At 38.3% G+C, this 18437-nt stretch overlaps 1 protein-coding gene across 1 annotated transcript in view; it reads left to right on the top strand.

The window, feature by feature from the left end:
* The window catches only part of LCLAT1 (lysocardiolipin acyltransferase 1), a 73140-nt gene that overhangs the window by 12798 nt on the left and 41905 nt on the right, over window positions 1–18437 (top strand). Inside the window, exons 3-4 of the mRNA XM_010076858.1 lie at window positions 2917–3063; window positions 11667–11783. Of these exons, the coding sequence (XP_010075160.1) occupies window positions 2917–3063; window positions 11667–11783 (264 nt within the window). The remainder of the gene's footprint in view (window positions 1–2916; window positions 3064–11666; window positions 11784–18437) is intronic.

Raw genomic sequence — 18437 nt, 5'->3', positions numbered from 1 at the left:
TGGGTCCTTTACTGTTAGTTACCTGACTAATAATCTGTTCTTATTTGAGCAGTCAGGGCTGTTTTATCCAATTAGATATACACTTAAAGAGAGAAAAATTCTTCCCGAGCAGTGGGTGTTACGTATTGGAAAGGTTAGAAAATCAAACCTGTTGTTTATTTGAAAAACTGGATGCCTCCCAACTCCCTTCCTTATCTTTCCTTCTTCCTCCTCCCTGACACTCTACTGTCATTACATTACTGCCTCTTTAATTTTTCATACCCCAGGTATAACACCACCACTTAGAACAGGAATGGGAAACTACTGCACTGCATCCTCTGCTTTAAGACAGCTTAGTCAGGTAAAATACAAGTTACCCAAGCAGCTACAGGTGTTTGTAATTTGATGTTCACAGTGCTGTTAAAGAATGATTGCTAGAAAGGGTTTATATGCAAGTTTCCATATAATTTAAAGCCTTGTGCTGCATAAAGAAAGGCAGGGGAGAGCGTGGGATCTGGTAGCGAGGTTTTCTCTGCAGTGCCTCTGTTATGGACCAAAATCACTCTTCCTAAGGAGCTGCTGACCTGGGAGAATATCAGTAGGCTTCCCAAGCGAGCATTTATTTTGCTTATCGTTTCCCTTCTTTCTGCCTATGGACTCTGCTGCAATGAGAACACAAGGACTGAATAATTCAGGCCTGATGTGTGATACCACACAATAAAATGGTTTAGCACAGTGCAAGTTTTGCATAAACTAATTTAGGCACAGTGTCTAGGGTACATATAACATACAAAAGGTCTGGACTAAGAGGTAAAAATGATTGGAAAACACCAAAACAACAGCACAACTTTCCTAACCTCTTTGTATTTTCCCACTCTGTCCCATGGAGCATCTGCATTCTCAGAGTTGTAAGTGGTATGGTACAAGGTGTCTCAGACTCTTGCTTAGAGGGCTTTTTTCCTTTGCTGTGCCCATTTGTATGAATTTGATTTCAGATGAGGTATAGAATCACAGAATATCTCAAGTTGGAAGGGGCCCATAAGGATCATCAAGTCCAACTCCCTGTTCCTTGCAGGGCTACCTAAGACTAAACCATATGACTAAGAGTGTTGTCCAGACACTTCTTGAACTCTGAGAGGGCTGGTGCTGTGACCACTCTCCAGGGGCACCTGTTCCAGTGACCGATCATCCTTTCACCTTTTCCTAATGCCCAGTCTGACTTTCCCCTGACGCAGCTTCATACCGTTTCCATGTATCTTCTATAGGAAACAAATGCTTTGGCACCGTTTGGTATTCGGCAACATCTGGTATGAAAAGATGTCCTCTTTATATGACCCAATGACAAGTGTGCAAATTAAGCCCTGATTAGTTAAATTTAAAATAACTGTTTTGCACCATTGTAGTGAAATGTATTGTAGCAGTTGGAGATTATTAAATGCCAGAAGAAAGTGTAGTTAAATTACAGAAGTTATTTTTCAGTTACTTTAAAATTGAGCTTTATTTTTTCCTGTAGATGATTTGTTTGAGCATGGATAACCTCTATTAGTAAAGCAGTGCCAATACTTCTTGACACTGCAGATGTCAGAATGTGATATGTGCATCTATGCACATAAAATGTTGGGGTCGAAGTTTAGTTGTGTTTACAGAGGGTTTTTAACAAGTACAGTGCGCAAATTTGAAAAGATTTGCTGAGACTGCATTCTGGGCATTTCTATTTTTATTTTAATTCATGTAACCACTTGCAGTATTCAGTTATCTGGGTATCATTCCTTATCTGACTATCTGAGACTGATTAGGTCTAGATTGCAGAAGGCATGTTGGTTATGCCTGCTCTGTCTGTTTGTTGATTTAAAAATAAAAGTATCTACACCATGATCCAGGTTACAGATCTTTAACAATACAATTAACATTCCTAACCAACACAGAAGAGATTATGGAGCTTGGTTAATGCCTTATCCAAGCTGACTGATTCATGAAGTTGATTTGAAAATTGGTGACTTTAATAAGTGATTTTCTAACACATGCTCCTTGTAAGATATTGCCACAAAGAGAACAGAAAGAAATCCCTGTAAAGAGGAGCTGAAATAAAGTACAAGAAGAACATGCTGTAAGTCACCAGCAAAGGAAAACCAGACTATGAGAACTGTGGGGAGCAAAGCGTAGAAGGGGAAGCGGTGATGTTTTCTCTTTGATGTGGTGTATCTGTGCGCAGGTTTTCTGATGAGGTACAAGATAGCTGAGTGCAGCGGTAAGGCGATGTCATGCTCCTCTGAGCCCTGTTTGAGAAGGGAGCATCACGGGCATGAGGTGGAATTGGAGCCCTGATTTTTCATGCTGCTGTGGACAGAACTTCCAATATTATATAATACACTGTATACTAAATTGTGCCCAAAAAGCCAAGAATGTTTATTGAAGATAATTGCATGTGACCCTGGAGCTGCAGGCTCAGCAGCAGTTTCATTTATTTAACTGTGCTACATTGTCAGGCTGTAGATCTTCACAGCTGTCTTGTGTATTAATGCAAATGAATGGATATACATCAGGTTTTTCTGTTATCAAATGTAAAGGACAACTTTGTGTTTTCTTCTGTTAGTAATGAAAATGATAAGAAGGCATATGTAATAAACACCTACCTCCTTACAATGTCCTTTCCTGACAGCATTGACCCTCTTCTTGCTCTCTGGAAAGCTTTTCTAGCTCTGGTGACTTGAGTTTTGCAAAACTGTAGCCATTCCAAATTTATTTAGATTGTGCATTCTTTTGCTTCCTATCCAAAAGTCCTTTTACGGGGTAGCTAAATGCTCTTAATCAGAGGTGAGGGCAGGTGGGCAAATAAAATGTTGGGTCTAACACAATTCGTAAAATATCTTGGAATAACAGACACTGGTGGAAGTATCAGGGTGAAATGTTACTAAAGGTGTATTTTTCAAACTTTAGGCTGGGCGATGCAGGTTGCTGCCTTTGTTTTCATTCAGAGAAAGTGGGAAGATGACAAGAGTCACTTTGAAAAAATGCTGGATTATTTCTGTGACATTCGTGAACCACTACAACTCCTCATCTTTCCAGAAGGAACTGATCTCACAGGTAGGCTGCCTTTGTCATCTTCTTGTGGAATCTTCAATGTGGAAATTCTTTGCTGTTTATGGATATAGTTAAAAAACATCCAAGGCAGGAGCCAAGACTGGGTTCTCATGGGCAGTAGAAATTATAGTAAATGATCATACGTGCTGGTTCATTTGAGAGGCACAAATGTAGTTCCACTGAGAGGCTTTGCCAGTCTTCCTGAAATAACTTACAGTTCAAAGCACCTGACTGAAAGGCTTTATATTGGTCAGTACTGTATGTACATTGCATTAGCAAAAGTAGGTTTCAAGACCTTGAATAAATCACGTGCATGTTCCCATTTCCTGTATTACTGCGGCAAACAGACCTACGGAAGAATGATTGAAGAGGAGAACTAATGATTCTTTTGGACTCCTTGCCTCATGTCTTAGGAGGAGAAAATAGAGATGCTTGTTCCTTAGGCCGTGTAAGCAGTCTTTATCTGCATCTGTAAGAAAAATGTCTCCTTAAAACAAATGTTGACATTATGATGAGGCTAAATTTAATGAGTTTGATCCTGTAGTATTAATTCTTAATAAAATGTCCACCTTAATACAGGTATCTCATGGCATCAGTAGCAAACTGCTAACCAGTGTTGAAGACAACTCAATTGCCAATAAAAGAAAACGCTGTGTGAATGTTCTGTGCTGATTCATGCCTGCAGCATGATTTGATAAGCATCATCTTTAAATAGAAAATCAATTACAACGAAACTTTTACCTTTTATTTAAAAGATCTTTGCTATACTTTGCATTGCAGATATTCTCAAATCATATCTTATTGCAATGCCAGATCAGTAAGTACTAGACACAGTGTAAAAATAACATTTACTGATATTTTTTCTTGTATATTCATGATATCCTTAAAAATAGACATGTAAAGTATTCAGATACTCTCAACCTGTAGCGAATTGTCATCGCTTGATCAGCCTTCCTAAAAGATGACAGATTCATTGTACACTCTTGGACTGCTTCACATGATAACTCTTGTTGAATTAGTTATTTTGTATCTAAAATTAGGAAGAAGGATGGAAATTACCTTTAATTTTTTTTTCTTTGAACTCATGAACAGCTGTCCCCTTCTAGCTCTGAGTTATGAGATGAAATCTTTATCTTATTCATGGAGTCAGGAGAATCCTCGCTGGATTGCTTACGCTCTCTTTCTGAACAGGTGTTTCCATCTCAAGATGATTGAAAGAATTGCATTGTTTGTAGTTTATTCCATAAATTATGTGTACTTCCTAATCCCTCACAACATTCCTCAGAGACAACAGATTTTAAAGAACTGAGGAAGTTTCGTATTGCAGTTTTAAAAATGAAGAATTAGCTGAGGACTGAGACAGCCACGATGTGTTAACACTTGTGCTGCAGAGTCCCTAGGGCAGCGGTGGGGATGCTCCCCCTAAATGTGGAGTTGCTTAAGGAAACACAGGGTTTTCTCTCTGCTGTTCTAACTGATATAAATGACTTTGACTAAATTTAAGTATATGCTGTTGATACTACCCACTGAAAAATTCATGCTGACAAGATTCTTCACTTAATACTGGGTTTCTGAACACATTTTTTTTTTTAAGGTATTTCTGTTTTTCTGGTTTTCCTTCCTCATAGGTGTGTAACATGTTCTCTTTATCTTTGCGATGTCAAGTGGATATCTGCACTAACTGAGCTATATTCTGAAGTCACTTTAAGCCCCCGCAGATGCGTGGGTATCATCTCCCTCTCATTTGTTGAGTGGCCCAGGAAGGAGGTGGTGTGATGGGAAGATGGCACTGCTTCATTGGGCAGCCGAGCTGGCTTCTGACATGTTAAACTGGCCAGTGTTTAGCACTCTAACTTGCCATCAGTAGTGAATGCCACCTTGATATTACATTTGTGCATAATAAGATGTATAGAGACAGGCAAAACCCTGGGGCTTTGTCTGTGAAAGGAAATAAGTCTCCCTATCTAATTGTCTTCACAGGAAACATGAGCTCATATATTTTAAAATATTATTGGAGACAGGGCAAAATCCCTTGACAAGCTAATCCTGACCAAGCAATAAGTTTGTGCCATATGAGAATGATAGAACATAATAATGTATTTTGTGTAACATTTTGAAAAAATGATTTTCAGAAAACTGTTATGTTATTGACATATTAGGACCTATTGCAACCTCATGTTCCATCTTTTAGAATAAGAACTAAACCGCAGTTTTGTTCTGAATGGTTGATCAATACCCTAGGGAACATTTTGCAAAAATAGAGGCAATGGCTCAAATTCCAGAACTACTAATTGCTTCTGAAAACAAAACTCTTCTGGTGCTTAAAATGAAAAATAACGTTCTACATGTACTTCATGGAAAAGCAGAATTGCTGTGCGGCTCTGTGCTATCTCTTTTTTTTTTTTTTTTTTTATCCTCTCAGTGGCTGCGTGACAATGATAGATTTACTCGTCTTTATTAGAAATTGTATAATGCTTTCATGTATTTGAGAAGATTTCCAAGAAATGTAAAGTATGACTATATACGGCGGCCACTGCCTGACTTCAAGTTGGTGAAGTATGCTGAAGTGGAAGATGCTATGTAACTAAATTTTAAAAATAGTAATGTCATGAACCCTGAACAATGTATTTGCAGACTGGCTGTGTAGGGTCTGAGGTAATAATTCTATACTTATTTCTGATAGGTTGGCCATCTTTTCACTCTGGAGTACTTCAAGGTTAAAGCTAAGTGCATCAAAGGTATTTTATTGTAATTGCTTAAAAAGAAGCAGATTACCATATAGCCAGACTTTCTGAAGCCCTGAAATGAAAACAAAGCAACCATAAGGCTAGTGCTTCTGGAAAGCTGGAATACAACTCACCATTTCGCTTGTTCTTTTGTTTTTCTTGGTGTTCCTTACAAGACTCTTTTGTAGTAATTCTTCAGAAAGCAATAAGAAAAAAAAGTTACTGTCTTGCTCTGGGCCTGTTAAAGCCTCATTTCCTATGGATTTGTGTCTGTGTCCCTGTACTTGCATCCCTATACATGGTTGTTTCTCCACTCCAACTTCTCCTTTTTCCTTGTGTTTCCTTTTGTGTGACATTTCCTTCACAAATCTCTTGCTGCTGTGGCAAGAGGTATCGTGTGCTGTGGCTCATCCTCACCGACACTAGCGTTAACCGACGGACCGCTGCATGCTGTGCTGAAAGCCCTGACAGACCAAATACCTGTGGAGCCTGCCCTGGCTTGTCCCGTTATTATGATCTCTGTTCTTGGAGACCCCACTTTATTCAGCCTCAGCTTAATTGTCTTTGAATCTCTTGTCTCTGTTAAACTTTGTTTGCAGGTGGCAATAGCTTCAAAAGTTATGGGGCACAGGTGGACAGAGTGAGATTGCACAGACCTTTTTTCCTTGAGGAGCAGCTGAAAAACAAGTAGGAAAGCTTGCTAGAGCCCAGGTTTTGGCAGGGACGTTGTGATGTGGATCACATACAATATTCTGTCTAGAACATAACAATGAACTGCAGTCGGATTTTTCTCTTTCCTAGTAAATGTGATGTACTTTGGGAGTGCAAAAAATTTTTTTCAAAAGAACTAGTATGGGGTGATTTAACAGGTAATAGTTTGAAAGCAGCACAAATAAGAACAATTGCTTAACTTTTTCTTAAAATATTAACTGTGAGCCAATATAGCTTTCTATGCAAACCTCTGATAGATAAATGAGGATTTATATTTGTTTTAAAGAGAGATTTTTAGAGTACTGGTTTATTCTTTCACTGTCTGGCACCAATATCATTTGAGAGCACTTGAAGTCATAGAGGTACATGTATGCTTTTATCACAAGTCAAATTAAAGGAAAAGTTAGTACTTAATGTTAAAATTTCAGTGCACTAGTACTAGCAAAAAAAAAAAAATAGTTGAGAGTTGATAAGAAATAGTTGTATTAAAGTTGTCAGAATGAACTTTCCAGTAGGATGATGGGGGGAGGTTTATAATTCTTTGGGGTGATGTCCAGCAAAACACATCAGCCTGGGCAATGCTGAATCTATAGAAGCATGGGAACTTGTTTGTTTGAGAGGAGCTAGTACTGCATACATATTTCATGGAGAGCACAGACTTTGCTTTTTGTTGGGTACAGGTCTTGGAGTTTTACTTCCAAATACTCTCCAGACTCACACGAATGCAGCTTGTTACTACGCTATGGCTTTCATCAAAGTCAAATTCTAGAGATTTTAGTTTTGATTCAAAACTAGCTCACAAATGAAAAATATAATTTGACTTTTAAAAAAAAGTTGAATTTGTTCACTTTATCCTCTGGTTTTCATGAGCAAAAGCTTAAATCTTAAAAATCTGTAACTCAAAAATCAAGTAAATGTGTTAGCATGATTTCTTCCTCCAGTTACATTAAATGAAATTTCGAAGTGTGGTGCTTCTAGAAAGTGATGACTTTTCTGAGCTTTTCCAGTAATTTAAAAATGTTATAAATAGGATTTGCTCACGTAACTTTGAGATAAATGGGAAAAAATGCAATCAAATGATGTACCAAAGGCAGCACAGGAGCAAAAAAAAAAGTAAGATGTTATGGCCAGAACCCGTAAACTCTTGTTCTTTTCTGTAGTTTGACAATTGCTCTGCAGTGGTGTCTAAAGATTCAAATAAATTAGACTTCTTATAGTTGTCACCACCCCAAAGAACATACCCTCTGAGAAGCAGCTGAAGGAGCCAGGGAAGAAGAGGCAAATCAGTGCAAGACCAGACGAGACAGAGCGTGAAGCAGTTCTGGATGATGAAAGGGCCCACATCAGTGTCTATTAATAAACTGGCTACTTTCCAGAAAAATAATTATTCTGCTTTTTCTTTTTTATCATGGGAGCAAATAGTACCAGGGAGTTAAAACGCAGAATACACCTAGTAGGAATGATGAGCAAAAACTCCGGGAGTAGATTTACTTTAACATAAATACAGTGTAAGAAAGAAAATACTTGTTTCTAGAAAGCAATGATTACTCATATTTTTCAGAGAGAGTAAGAAAGAGGGGGCATTACCCTTAGCCAAATGATGTGAACAACCTTTTGGGACTGAGGAGACCCAAACTGAGTTCATTTCCAGTCCCTGCTTCAAGACCTGCTTTGTGCAATTTGTGTTAGTTGGTTGTAGGCAAAGAAGATAACCTATGTTTCCCCTTTTTGAGGAAGTGTTTTCACTATCAGGCTTACAAAGGCATCTTTCATTTTTCTTTATTCTTTCACCTAAGAATGTTATCATCTGGGCTGCAGAATGATGAGGCATCTGCATAAGTTTTGCAGCATCGATAGTATAGCCCGGTCTATTGATGAAGGGATTTTAAAAGAGGTCCTTGCTGTGTGAATACCCTCAGGTTGGAGAGGATATAAAAATGGGTTTCTAATTTCCTGGATCAGTTTTCTAACTTCTAGGTTTCATATAATGGGGGACGTCCCATTTTCTGCCTTTTGTTGAATTCAGTTCTGATCAGGAGACTTGCTCTGAATTTCCCTGAGAAGGTTTAGGCACAGGTGTCTCACACACAGATCCCTAACAGCAGCAGGGACCAAGGTGCTCACATGAGATAAGCTGGCAGTCAGTGCAGTGGTTCGTAAGTAACAGAAGAGTAGGAAACTGTTTTCTTCAAATGCTGAGAGGAGCAGGAGGGGGAGGAAGGGCATTATTCTTTATTTTTGGCAGAGTGAAGGCATCTCCTACCCTTGCTTCCAGGATAGCATCAAAACCCTTTGACTTTCTTGACTTGCTGTAATAAATATTGTTTCATGTATAAAGACCTGTGGTTTGATAGCTGTTAGGAAGGGAAGAGAGAGGGTTTTTCCAGATGACAGCGATCATTGTATTGGCTGGGAGCATTATTCTAGTTGTAAAATCCCATTACACTAGGGTCATGTAAAGGGGAAGGGAATGATCTCTGTTACATAAAACTTCCAGTCCAGAGGCAAGACAGGGATACAAATATCAGGAAATAGCTGACTAGTGTTTGCTGGTGTGCCAATGTCCAGCTGTTCACATGCATTTAGAAAGGCATTGTAGTAAAGGGAAATTTGGAAGATGTTTTACAGATGCTTACAAGGAGTTCTTTCCAAGTGCGGGGAGGTGCACTAAGAGGAGGTTTGAAGGTGATTACTTCAAGGCAGTGGGCAGCGGAGGTCCCAAACCTTTTTTGCAACGTCAATTAGGTCTTGCTCAGAAAACAAAGCTGCCCGTTTACGTTTTGGTTTTCTTGTGGTGCAAGTAGGAGTGCTTTGCAAATACCAAGGAATTCATTTTCATGCTTTCTCTGAAACAAAGTGCTAGTGAGCAGACATGGAGAGGGTTTTCCCGAGTGCTTGTTAACTGTGTGCAGTTTGAGTTTGAGACGCTTAAGACTTAGATTTAGTATTTTTTTAGACTGCTTAACTTCAGGTAGACACTTACAGCACTTGTGTCTCAAAGCTTTGATTGACTAGATTTGCAGATTGCAAATGTTCCAATGTGAACCCCAAATTTGGATGTGCAGAAAATGAAGATGACACTTGTCTTGACTTGTGTACTTTTTACTTGGTGATCCGTGTTGTGTCTTAGAAAATAAAGAGTTTAGGGTGTTGAGCTAATAGTGCAATACAATTACATCTAAGAGGTAGAATCCTGCTTTTCAAGGGAGCATTTCATAATCACCAGACTACTCTTACCTTTTCTGCTATTCCAAGTCTTACTCATGACTCACTTTGCAAGTTTTGCATTCACAGAGGTAGGGGTCCTAAAGGCAAGTTCCCTTTGCTGATTCAGAATAATCCTTTTTTAACATTGTATGTAGTAGTAGTTGAGCGGACAAAAATAGTTACTCTGATCATGTGGTTAAAGACATAATGCATATGTCCAAGGAAAGATAAATTTAAGTCACATAGCCAAGTGTAATTTTAGTATTTCACACATTCTGTAATTTTAGCAATGCTTTTTGAAGATGTCATGTTTTCAAGTATTTGTACGTTTTGGCAATTTGGCAAGAATTAAATCTTTGGATTCTCTTTGCTGAATCACTGGCTTGGCTACTGTGCAACGGTTTTCCTTTCCTCCAAATCACGTGGTCAGGAAATATGTGCGCTGAAACTTAATGGTTGCATGCATGGAAAGCAGTACTCTTATGCATGGAAACAATAGGTCACAGGGAAAAAATGCTCAGTGTTCTGATATGCTATAGCATTTATTAATAGGTAGATGGTCCTTTTTAGGAAGGACACCCACATTACTTGATAATCAAAGAGCTCATAATTTAGGAAAAAAAAGAAAGATGCAGGGAAGCTGCATTGCTGCAAGAAGGGTATCTCATACTACTGCTGATCTGTTCACTTGTGCTATTGTTCCTTTACAGGAAAAGTTATGATGATTGTAAGGGAAAGGACTTACTTATAAGTATCAATTCTGTTAAAATATTAAGCAGCAATATGTTTTTCATTACTTTATCTCCCATCTCTGTTAAGGTTTTAACTGTGGACACTTAAAAAAAGAGCTGTTTCTGCTTGAAAAAGATGATGCAGACAATTATTTTGTTCCATAGATATGTTGCTGGGATTTTGTCTCTTAAAACACTTGTAAAACTACATAAATATGAGTTATTTAGTAAGTTAGTTGATCAAATTAATTCTTTTCCACGCCAAGGGAACATTGCATGTATCCATTGCCTTTTGGCCCCAGGGGAGGCACAGCAGTACCCACAGTGTTGGGTTAAGCGTGGCCAAAGTCCGTTTGGCTGCGAACTGAAGAGCCTCTGGCACATCACTGGAGAACAAATTACTTCCTCTCTGCCTGTCTTCAGAAGTTTTCACTTTAGTGTCTGCATCTTCCTTGCTTTGTGGGCTCTGTTAGCAACTGGCTCTGAAAAACCTTTGTTCGGTTTTCTCATGAGAGGCTTCTTTTTGCCAGAGCTTCAAAACATATTTGTCACAGGGTTTAGCCACGCTGCTCTCCAGGTGCCTTGCGTGTACTCTGCATATGGTAGCGGGCATGTGTTGTGACACTGAGGCAGTTTGTCGAAAAATTAAACCAGGGAGTGTACGCGCAGTGCAGGTCGATGAATAAAACGTGTCAAGCTCAGAATGAAGATGTAAAATACCATTTTAATGTATTAGATTAACCATTTTCCTCCATTTAAGGTTTTCTTTCCAAGATAAGTTTAATGGAGTTAAACATTGACCTTTGGTGTTTCTGTTCATAACATCAAACCTACGTTACTATACATTGTACCTTTTGATTTTAAAAAAAAAAAAATGAGCCAATTAACACATTTTACTGTAAAATTCGTATTGACATGTACAGAGAACTATTAACAGACTTTAATTTATAGATTTCAGATTGCATTTGATAAATATGAAGGATGTGCTGATAGTTTTCTAAAATGAAATGAGGGGGTAAAAAAGGCTTTTCTTGCAATCCACATTGCTCTTCCTCATACCATCCAAGAGCCAACTGAAAGCACACTTGCAGCCTGCCTCCACCCAAAAAGCTGTTGCACATTCGTACTGTGTGAACTGCTGTTGTACTGTTCCTGTCACTTAATAGCTATATTTAATTCTTGGTCTACATGTGCACTAATAGGAAGTGTTGCTTTTTATTCTCTTCTCCAGCCAATACCAAGGCCCGCAGTAATGAATTTGCTGAAAAGAATGGACTTCAAAAATACGAGTATGTCTTACATCCGCGAACGACTGGATTCACTTTTGTGGTTGAGCGTCTAAGGGAAGGTAATCCTGCCCTGTATTTATGGGGTTTTTTTCCTTTAAGATAACAAATCTTGTCAAAGCTGTAGATGCTGACATTTAGAGGAATGCTTGAAGTAATGTCAGGAAAACTTTATGTATCCTGATCACAAAAAAAAAAACCCACCCCTTGTTTGCAACCCTACTTAAAATGATTGTAACATGGAGAGATTTGAAAGTTGATACTAATATCATCAGGAGATATGCAGTGGATAAAAACAACATTTTCACTTTTTTTTTTTTTATACTGTATCTTGTTTAGCAATCTGCCTCAGAAAGATACTGGAAAAGATCCCAAGGAAGTTCAGCCTTATTGTCTTTACCTTAACCCCGCCTGGGCGGTTGCCACTGAACATACAGACGTGTATAACACTGCCCTCTCTGAAAAGCTTCTGGCTTTAGGTCTGAGAGCTGAGACAAAAAGTTGCTATGTTAAATGGACAAAGGGAATGCACAGCAGCACGTAGATGCAGCTGGTCAGCTGGCCAGTGCTGCCAGCTTTTTCAGGTGCATGGTGACTTGGAGAAGCGGCGTGAAATAGGGTTGTGCTGCTTGGAGAGTGCTGGGTATGAGAACATGTGGTACTCGCTTTTTACCTAGAAATGGTCTTCCGTGCCCCATCTGGGGGTGGGGATCGAGTCCCTGTTATCAGGGGAGCAGAGCATAAAGATGTGATTTGCTTCTTAGATCAAGATGTTTGTGAGCTGTTTTGGGAATGGGCATTTTGGTGAGATTTGAGGCCATAATGGTGTAACCATGAAATGATACTGATGTGGCGGTGATTCAGATCCAGATGAGTGATATTCGCAGGATGCATGGTTGAAGAAAATAAACATAAGTTCAGGGAAAAGCAACTCTAGATCTTTAACACATGCTGGTTATTCTGACTGCCAAAGGAAAAAGTTCGAGATAAGAATAAAGGCCTGCTGGTAGGTTCTTTCCCTTGCTGGAATCCTTACTTCAATTTTAGGACCAGAGCTGGCTTGCATTTTGCATGATTCCTGCTAAGCAGATATCCTAAAGTCACTGTAAACGCTTTGAGATTTTGTCCAGCTGGACAATCCTAGCTGGACCATGTATCTATTTGACCCTGTTTTTATAAACATTCAGTGGTAGACATCTTAGATTTTCATCTATCTTAAATGTTTATGACTCGATTTTCTGCAGTAAAAAAAAATAAATTGCCACATACGCAATTTCAAATCTTGTTTTACTTAAAACTTTTCAGCACTAGGTTAACCTAATGGATAATAATATTTCTAGCCTGGAATAAATTTTCAGTTAATGGAATGTTTTCCACTTGAAATATTATCAACTTAAAAAAAGAAATCTGTGTTTTCTGCAGAAATGAGCTTTGTGGTTATACAGTCATTTTCTAATTTTATAAAAATGCTTTTCTATTGCTGTATGAGTTCTATGCAAATTAGGCTATTGGGTTATAAAAAGGAAAATATTTGAGGCTGATTAACTGACTTCATGCAGTACAAAGCAGGGGAAAAACCAAAAACATTCCTAGGTAATTTTTTGTCCAGTCTCTCAAATGCTTTTAAGTCGTAGTATTATTTAAGGCAGGCAAATATGGTGTGAAATATTAATGTTCCTTTAGCATTGAATTTACTAGGTATTGAGTACCTTGATGGGCATTATAAGCTATATTTATAATGACAATATGGTATTATATAGTAAATTTTGTGTGAGAAGGTAGTTCAACTAGCATTTTAAAATACTTAGTTATTACTTACTGATTTAAGAATTGGTTTTCAATCATTTGCAGCTGTGCCACATATGGACCATTTGTGTTGAAATGTCTTATTTTTATGGACAGCCTAACTGTAGTTGCTTGACTTTAAAACACTTCAGTATATTATATATACCTGCGTATCTATATATCTATTTTAATCTGTACTATATTAGATGTCCAGGTAGATTTCCTGATATGGAAGGCACGGTTGGTACCTAGCATTAATGTGCAGCTCTGGTTTGACTTTCTATTTATACTACTAGTATGCCTTTTTTACAATTCTAATTTCTGATACTAGCAGTAATAAAGAAAACCAGGATTATTAAGGATATGTTTTTGACATGAGTCCCTGTTTCTGGACTGTCCTAATGCTACAATAGTAGCAATAATAATAAAAATAGACTTGTTTCCTTTTTTCCTGTTCATAACTGCAAGCACGAATCAGTGTGTGTGACTTTAACATGCAGGAGGGAGTGGTAGAGATTTTAACATCATGTTTACGTCTTTGAAAGTATTTTTGTGCATAGATGACAACCTTATTGCCCTGTAGCTCTCCTGTGAATACATTTTGGCTCGTGGCTGTTTTCCATTCCTGAGGCTCAAGTGTCTTTACTTCAGGCCTGAGTACATTATTTTGCTCCAAAAATAGGTTGATGAAGAGAGGGGGGAAAATGTCATTAGAAGTTTAACTGCTTTTTGAATGTTGAAAAAACCAATTTAATTTGGCAAGAACCCTAATTAATATGCATCACGAGCTGTAGTATGAAAGAATTACCTGTTATTACATAAAAATAACTATTAGGAATAGGAAATGAAGAATGGGGGAAAAATAACATTCAGTAAAATGTTGCTTGTATCTCTGCAGGAGAGTTTCTTCCTAGAGGAAGTGCTGTCTGCACCCTGACAGCATACTCCCAGCAGTTATCAGTCCTTTGCTTTCCGTAGGTGGGAAGAATTTCCGAGCCATATAAATGGATTTTTGCCAGTGATGACCGACACTCAAATTCCTCTGGCTGCCTTCTCGCTCTTATATGGTCATTATTTCAACTACTTGATCTCTTTTGCCCCTAGTTGTTGCTGTGATGGTTTCTAAGTCATTGCTGAGGTTATGGGAGGTAAGAAGAAAAAGACCTATATAACCTCCACCAAAAAAAGCAAAAAAAATTGTTTAGGCAGTACCTCTCCTTGGCTTTTGAGTCTCTTAGCTTTTTCCCAATGACCTTGTACCCCCTGAGCTGATGCTTCTAAACAGAAACCCCTGTAAAAGCTGACTGGTTTTTCCTTTCATTACGCTCAGGTACCAAGACAGTGAAAATATTATTTTACTTGTAAATGATCACATTCCTCTTTTCTCGTTCATATAAACCTTAGAATCGCCCAAGAGTAAACACAGACTACGAACATGCTTTAGATGTACAATTAATAATATCCTCAGGAGAATAAGGACTGCAGTTGTTGCTGGTTTTTAAGCAAGAGAAAGACATAAATTTGATTCAGCATTGATTTTTGGAGAAGGGTGTTCCTTTGGCTCAACAGTAATTTTAAGCTGATGGTTTAATATCATCGTCTGTGCCTGGTAAGAGAAAATACAGTATAGATATGGGAACGCAAAGAGGGAAAGACCACACGGTAGCCGGATAAGGTCAGCTTGCGACCTGATGCGCAGTATAGAGTGGTACCTGAAGATGTGGAAGGGAGTCGGAGAGGCACAAAAATTTCAGTAAGGACTAATGAATATGGCAAAGTATTAAATATACTCAAGCTAAATATAGATTAACAAAACACATGCATTTTTCACCCCTGCAAGAAGATCATCGTTCTTGGGGACAGCTATTGAATTTCTAGTCAATTGTGACAGTCTCTGCAACAGATAAAGCAAGTTTGTGAGATTCTTCATTAATCTTTACTGATGCATGTTACTCAAAATACGACTAGCATTTTTTCCTAGCATGCTTCAAAGTTTGCTTCTGTAAATGCTTTGGCCTTAATCTATCAAAATACTTAAAGAAATTGTATGAGCTCAATTAATTATACATTTTTCTCAGCGCTAAAGCACATTTCACCGCTTTGCTCACTTATCGTGGCAGCCAGAGGAACTACCCTGTGGAAGACCAAACCTTTGTTGACCAAAGTGACCACTGCAATCCCTGTCAAACTGGTTGGTTGGCTATCGATGGACAGCAAAGAGAAATAAAATAGCTGATTTGTAATTCTGTTCACTTGATTAGGTATATCATTTGTCTTGCCTCAGCTGTTATGAATCCTGCTTTCAATCAGGACCTGGTGAAAAATTACTAGAGCTTTATGCTGTATGTCTTTAAGAAACAATGGTGAGTGAGCATTTTTGGAAACACATAGTCAGAGCATGTGAATGAGCAACAGAAAATGAACTCTAGACACCAAAATGAAGATTGGTCATCACTTTTCTTTAAACTCATCATCATATACCTCTCTTTAACCATCTCCTGAACCATCACCTGAAACTTTGAACAGATGTTATACATGGAGTCAGTCATTTTTGGCAGAACTCAGGTTAAGGCAGATCATCTCCCTTGACAAAATGTGGGACTTCAAAAATTACAGAAATGTGCAGGAATTTAAATAAAACTTCAATATAAGCATGCCTTTAACAATGCTGGTTAAAAACATTGATGTTTTATACAATGCTCTTGAAGATCTTGTTTGCGAGATCCTTCTGTGAAAGGTCAGGTGGTTACTCAGAAATTAAGTATAGGTTTTCAGGCCTGCTTGTATTTTATAAAGTTTTTTTCTGACGTGCCAAATGACATTGAAAGTTCAGGTGGTTTGAATGTTCAGTTTCAAAGAGATGGAAAATAATATTTGTTGATTTGATCCAATATTGTCTGGATTCACTGAATTACATATATTGTCTTGGCATAATATCTGTAATTGTAGCCAAATAGTCTGTCAAGAGAAAATAGTTGTTTATGAATGTTTTCTTAAAATTGTTTCATGGCTTTTAAGTATTTTCTCAGGACAGAATAAACAGTAAGTGTTAAGACAGAGCTGAGGTTTTAAAGCATCATTAGAAGATCGTTCATACTTTTGCAGACAATCGTTTCTGCCAACATTAAATTTTAACTGACCTCTTTTTGACAACTCCTCTATATCCGTCAACAGTCTTTAATATCTGGATACATTGGACTGGAGGTTACATTTGTGGGGTTTATATTTACTGGTTTAACAGTATGATGAAGGGTCAGATTTATTTTCCTTATTAAAGTATTTCAGCTTCAGATTTATTTTTGGTTCATAATTAGCCATCTGAATAAAATATTGCAGATAACAGCTGCCAACTGCAGCATCCTAAGATACAAATTTAACGTGCTTGCTCTCATTGCATATCCTTACTGATGGAAAGAAACCATGATTCTCATCCTTTTTCCATGCGTTCAAAATTCATAGTTTTGCCCCAAAATAAATGTTTGTATATACACAATCAGAAACCAGTCTGTATCTTGTGCTGTTTATACCCGAGATTTACAGTAGTATAGCATTTCAGTAATTGCATGCAAGTATCCCAGCCTGTTTCACTGCTAGGGCAGGAAAATTGTATTCAGGAGTTTAAAATCTAGGATATCTATATATATATATGTATGTAAATATTTTAATCCCGTGACAATTATTGACTATGATGTAGATTCTCTGTGCTTTTGTGGGAGCTATAGCATCCATGTATGTGTACTTACGTACTTAACTCTTAATGCCCTTTGTTTGGGTCATGGTACAATGTGCTTGTATGGCACTTTTGAGCTATAATCTCGGGAGACAGTTTGCGATTTGCAGGTTAGTGTGTATCTAAGACAGTTAATAGGAGATGATGATCAGCAGTTCTTGAAAGCTGGCACATATGGTTTGGTTCACCTTCGCTGGGGTGTGAAGCAGCCAAAGTGGTCCTTGTAAGCAGCACCTGGATGTCCTCACTACGCACAAAGAGTATAGTAAGCTCCCGTATAAAGCCCTAAATAGCTTATGTACCATCTTTAGGAGATTATTCTGTTTTGAGCCCTGCAGTCATCACATGAGCCAGGGTGCTCAAATTTAGCGTATTTGTGTAAACGGTGTTTAAAGTTGAGACTCAGTTTTAGTAATTAATTAACAAGACCTTCCAACTTGAAGTAGACAGAGTATATTAGCTCCCAGAGCTTTTTTCTTACTCTGACTTTGAGAGAGAGGCAGGAAGCTGCTTTTCTGAGTGGAGGAAATGTCCATGGGGAGTGCTACCATGATACTGCCAGAGCCTTGGCTTCTGCTGTAGGTGATGTTTCTACTCTCTTCACAGTTATGGCCAAAGCACCTACAGCTTACAAGACAGATACCATTTGTTCTTTCAAATATAAATCAAAGTAGTACAAATTTCTGAGTGTGTTATATTTGTTGGTTTTAAGGGAGAATTGATGCAGGTGTAACATTCAGGTCTGTATTAGCTCTGCTCATTGCCTGAACTGCTCAGGCGATGGTGGGCAGGATGTACGTATTAAATATGTTTCTGTTTTGATACACAGTTTCTTTCCTCTTCACATAAATACTGGGTGAGGCGTGTGGGTCTTAATCGCAGAATGTCTGATAAATTACCTTCAGAGGTTCTGTGCACTCAAACGGAACCGCGTAAACAGGACTTCAGCGGTTCTTGGGTTCGTGCCTAATGTGCCTTCTGTGGAACAGAGGTACAGGACGTAGAAAGGCCCCACGTCAAATGACAGTAAGGGTTAGATCTGTTGTTTTAACGAAAGCTAGCCTCCCTCTTTGTGACTGAACAGATTCCTGACTCCCAGAATGATATGCTGGGCCACTGCCAACATTTCTGTGGGTTTTGACGAGGCCAGAGCTTGCACACTGACTGGCACTGCCATCTCTTAGAGCAGCTCTTGCCTGTT

The sequence above is a fragment of the Pterocles gutturalis genome, unplaced genomic scaffold (assembly GCF_000699245.1).
Source record: "Pterocles gutturalis isolate BGI_N339 unplaced genomic scaffold, ASM69924v1 scaffold6938, whole genome shotgun sequence".
Taxonomy (NCBI): domain Eukaryota; kingdom Metazoa; phylum Chordata; class Aves; order Pterocliformes; family Pteroclidae; genus Pterocles; species Pterocles gutturalis.
The sequence above is the reverse complement of the archived record's forward strand: the minus strand, read 5'-3'. Positions and strand labels throughout refer to the sequence as shown.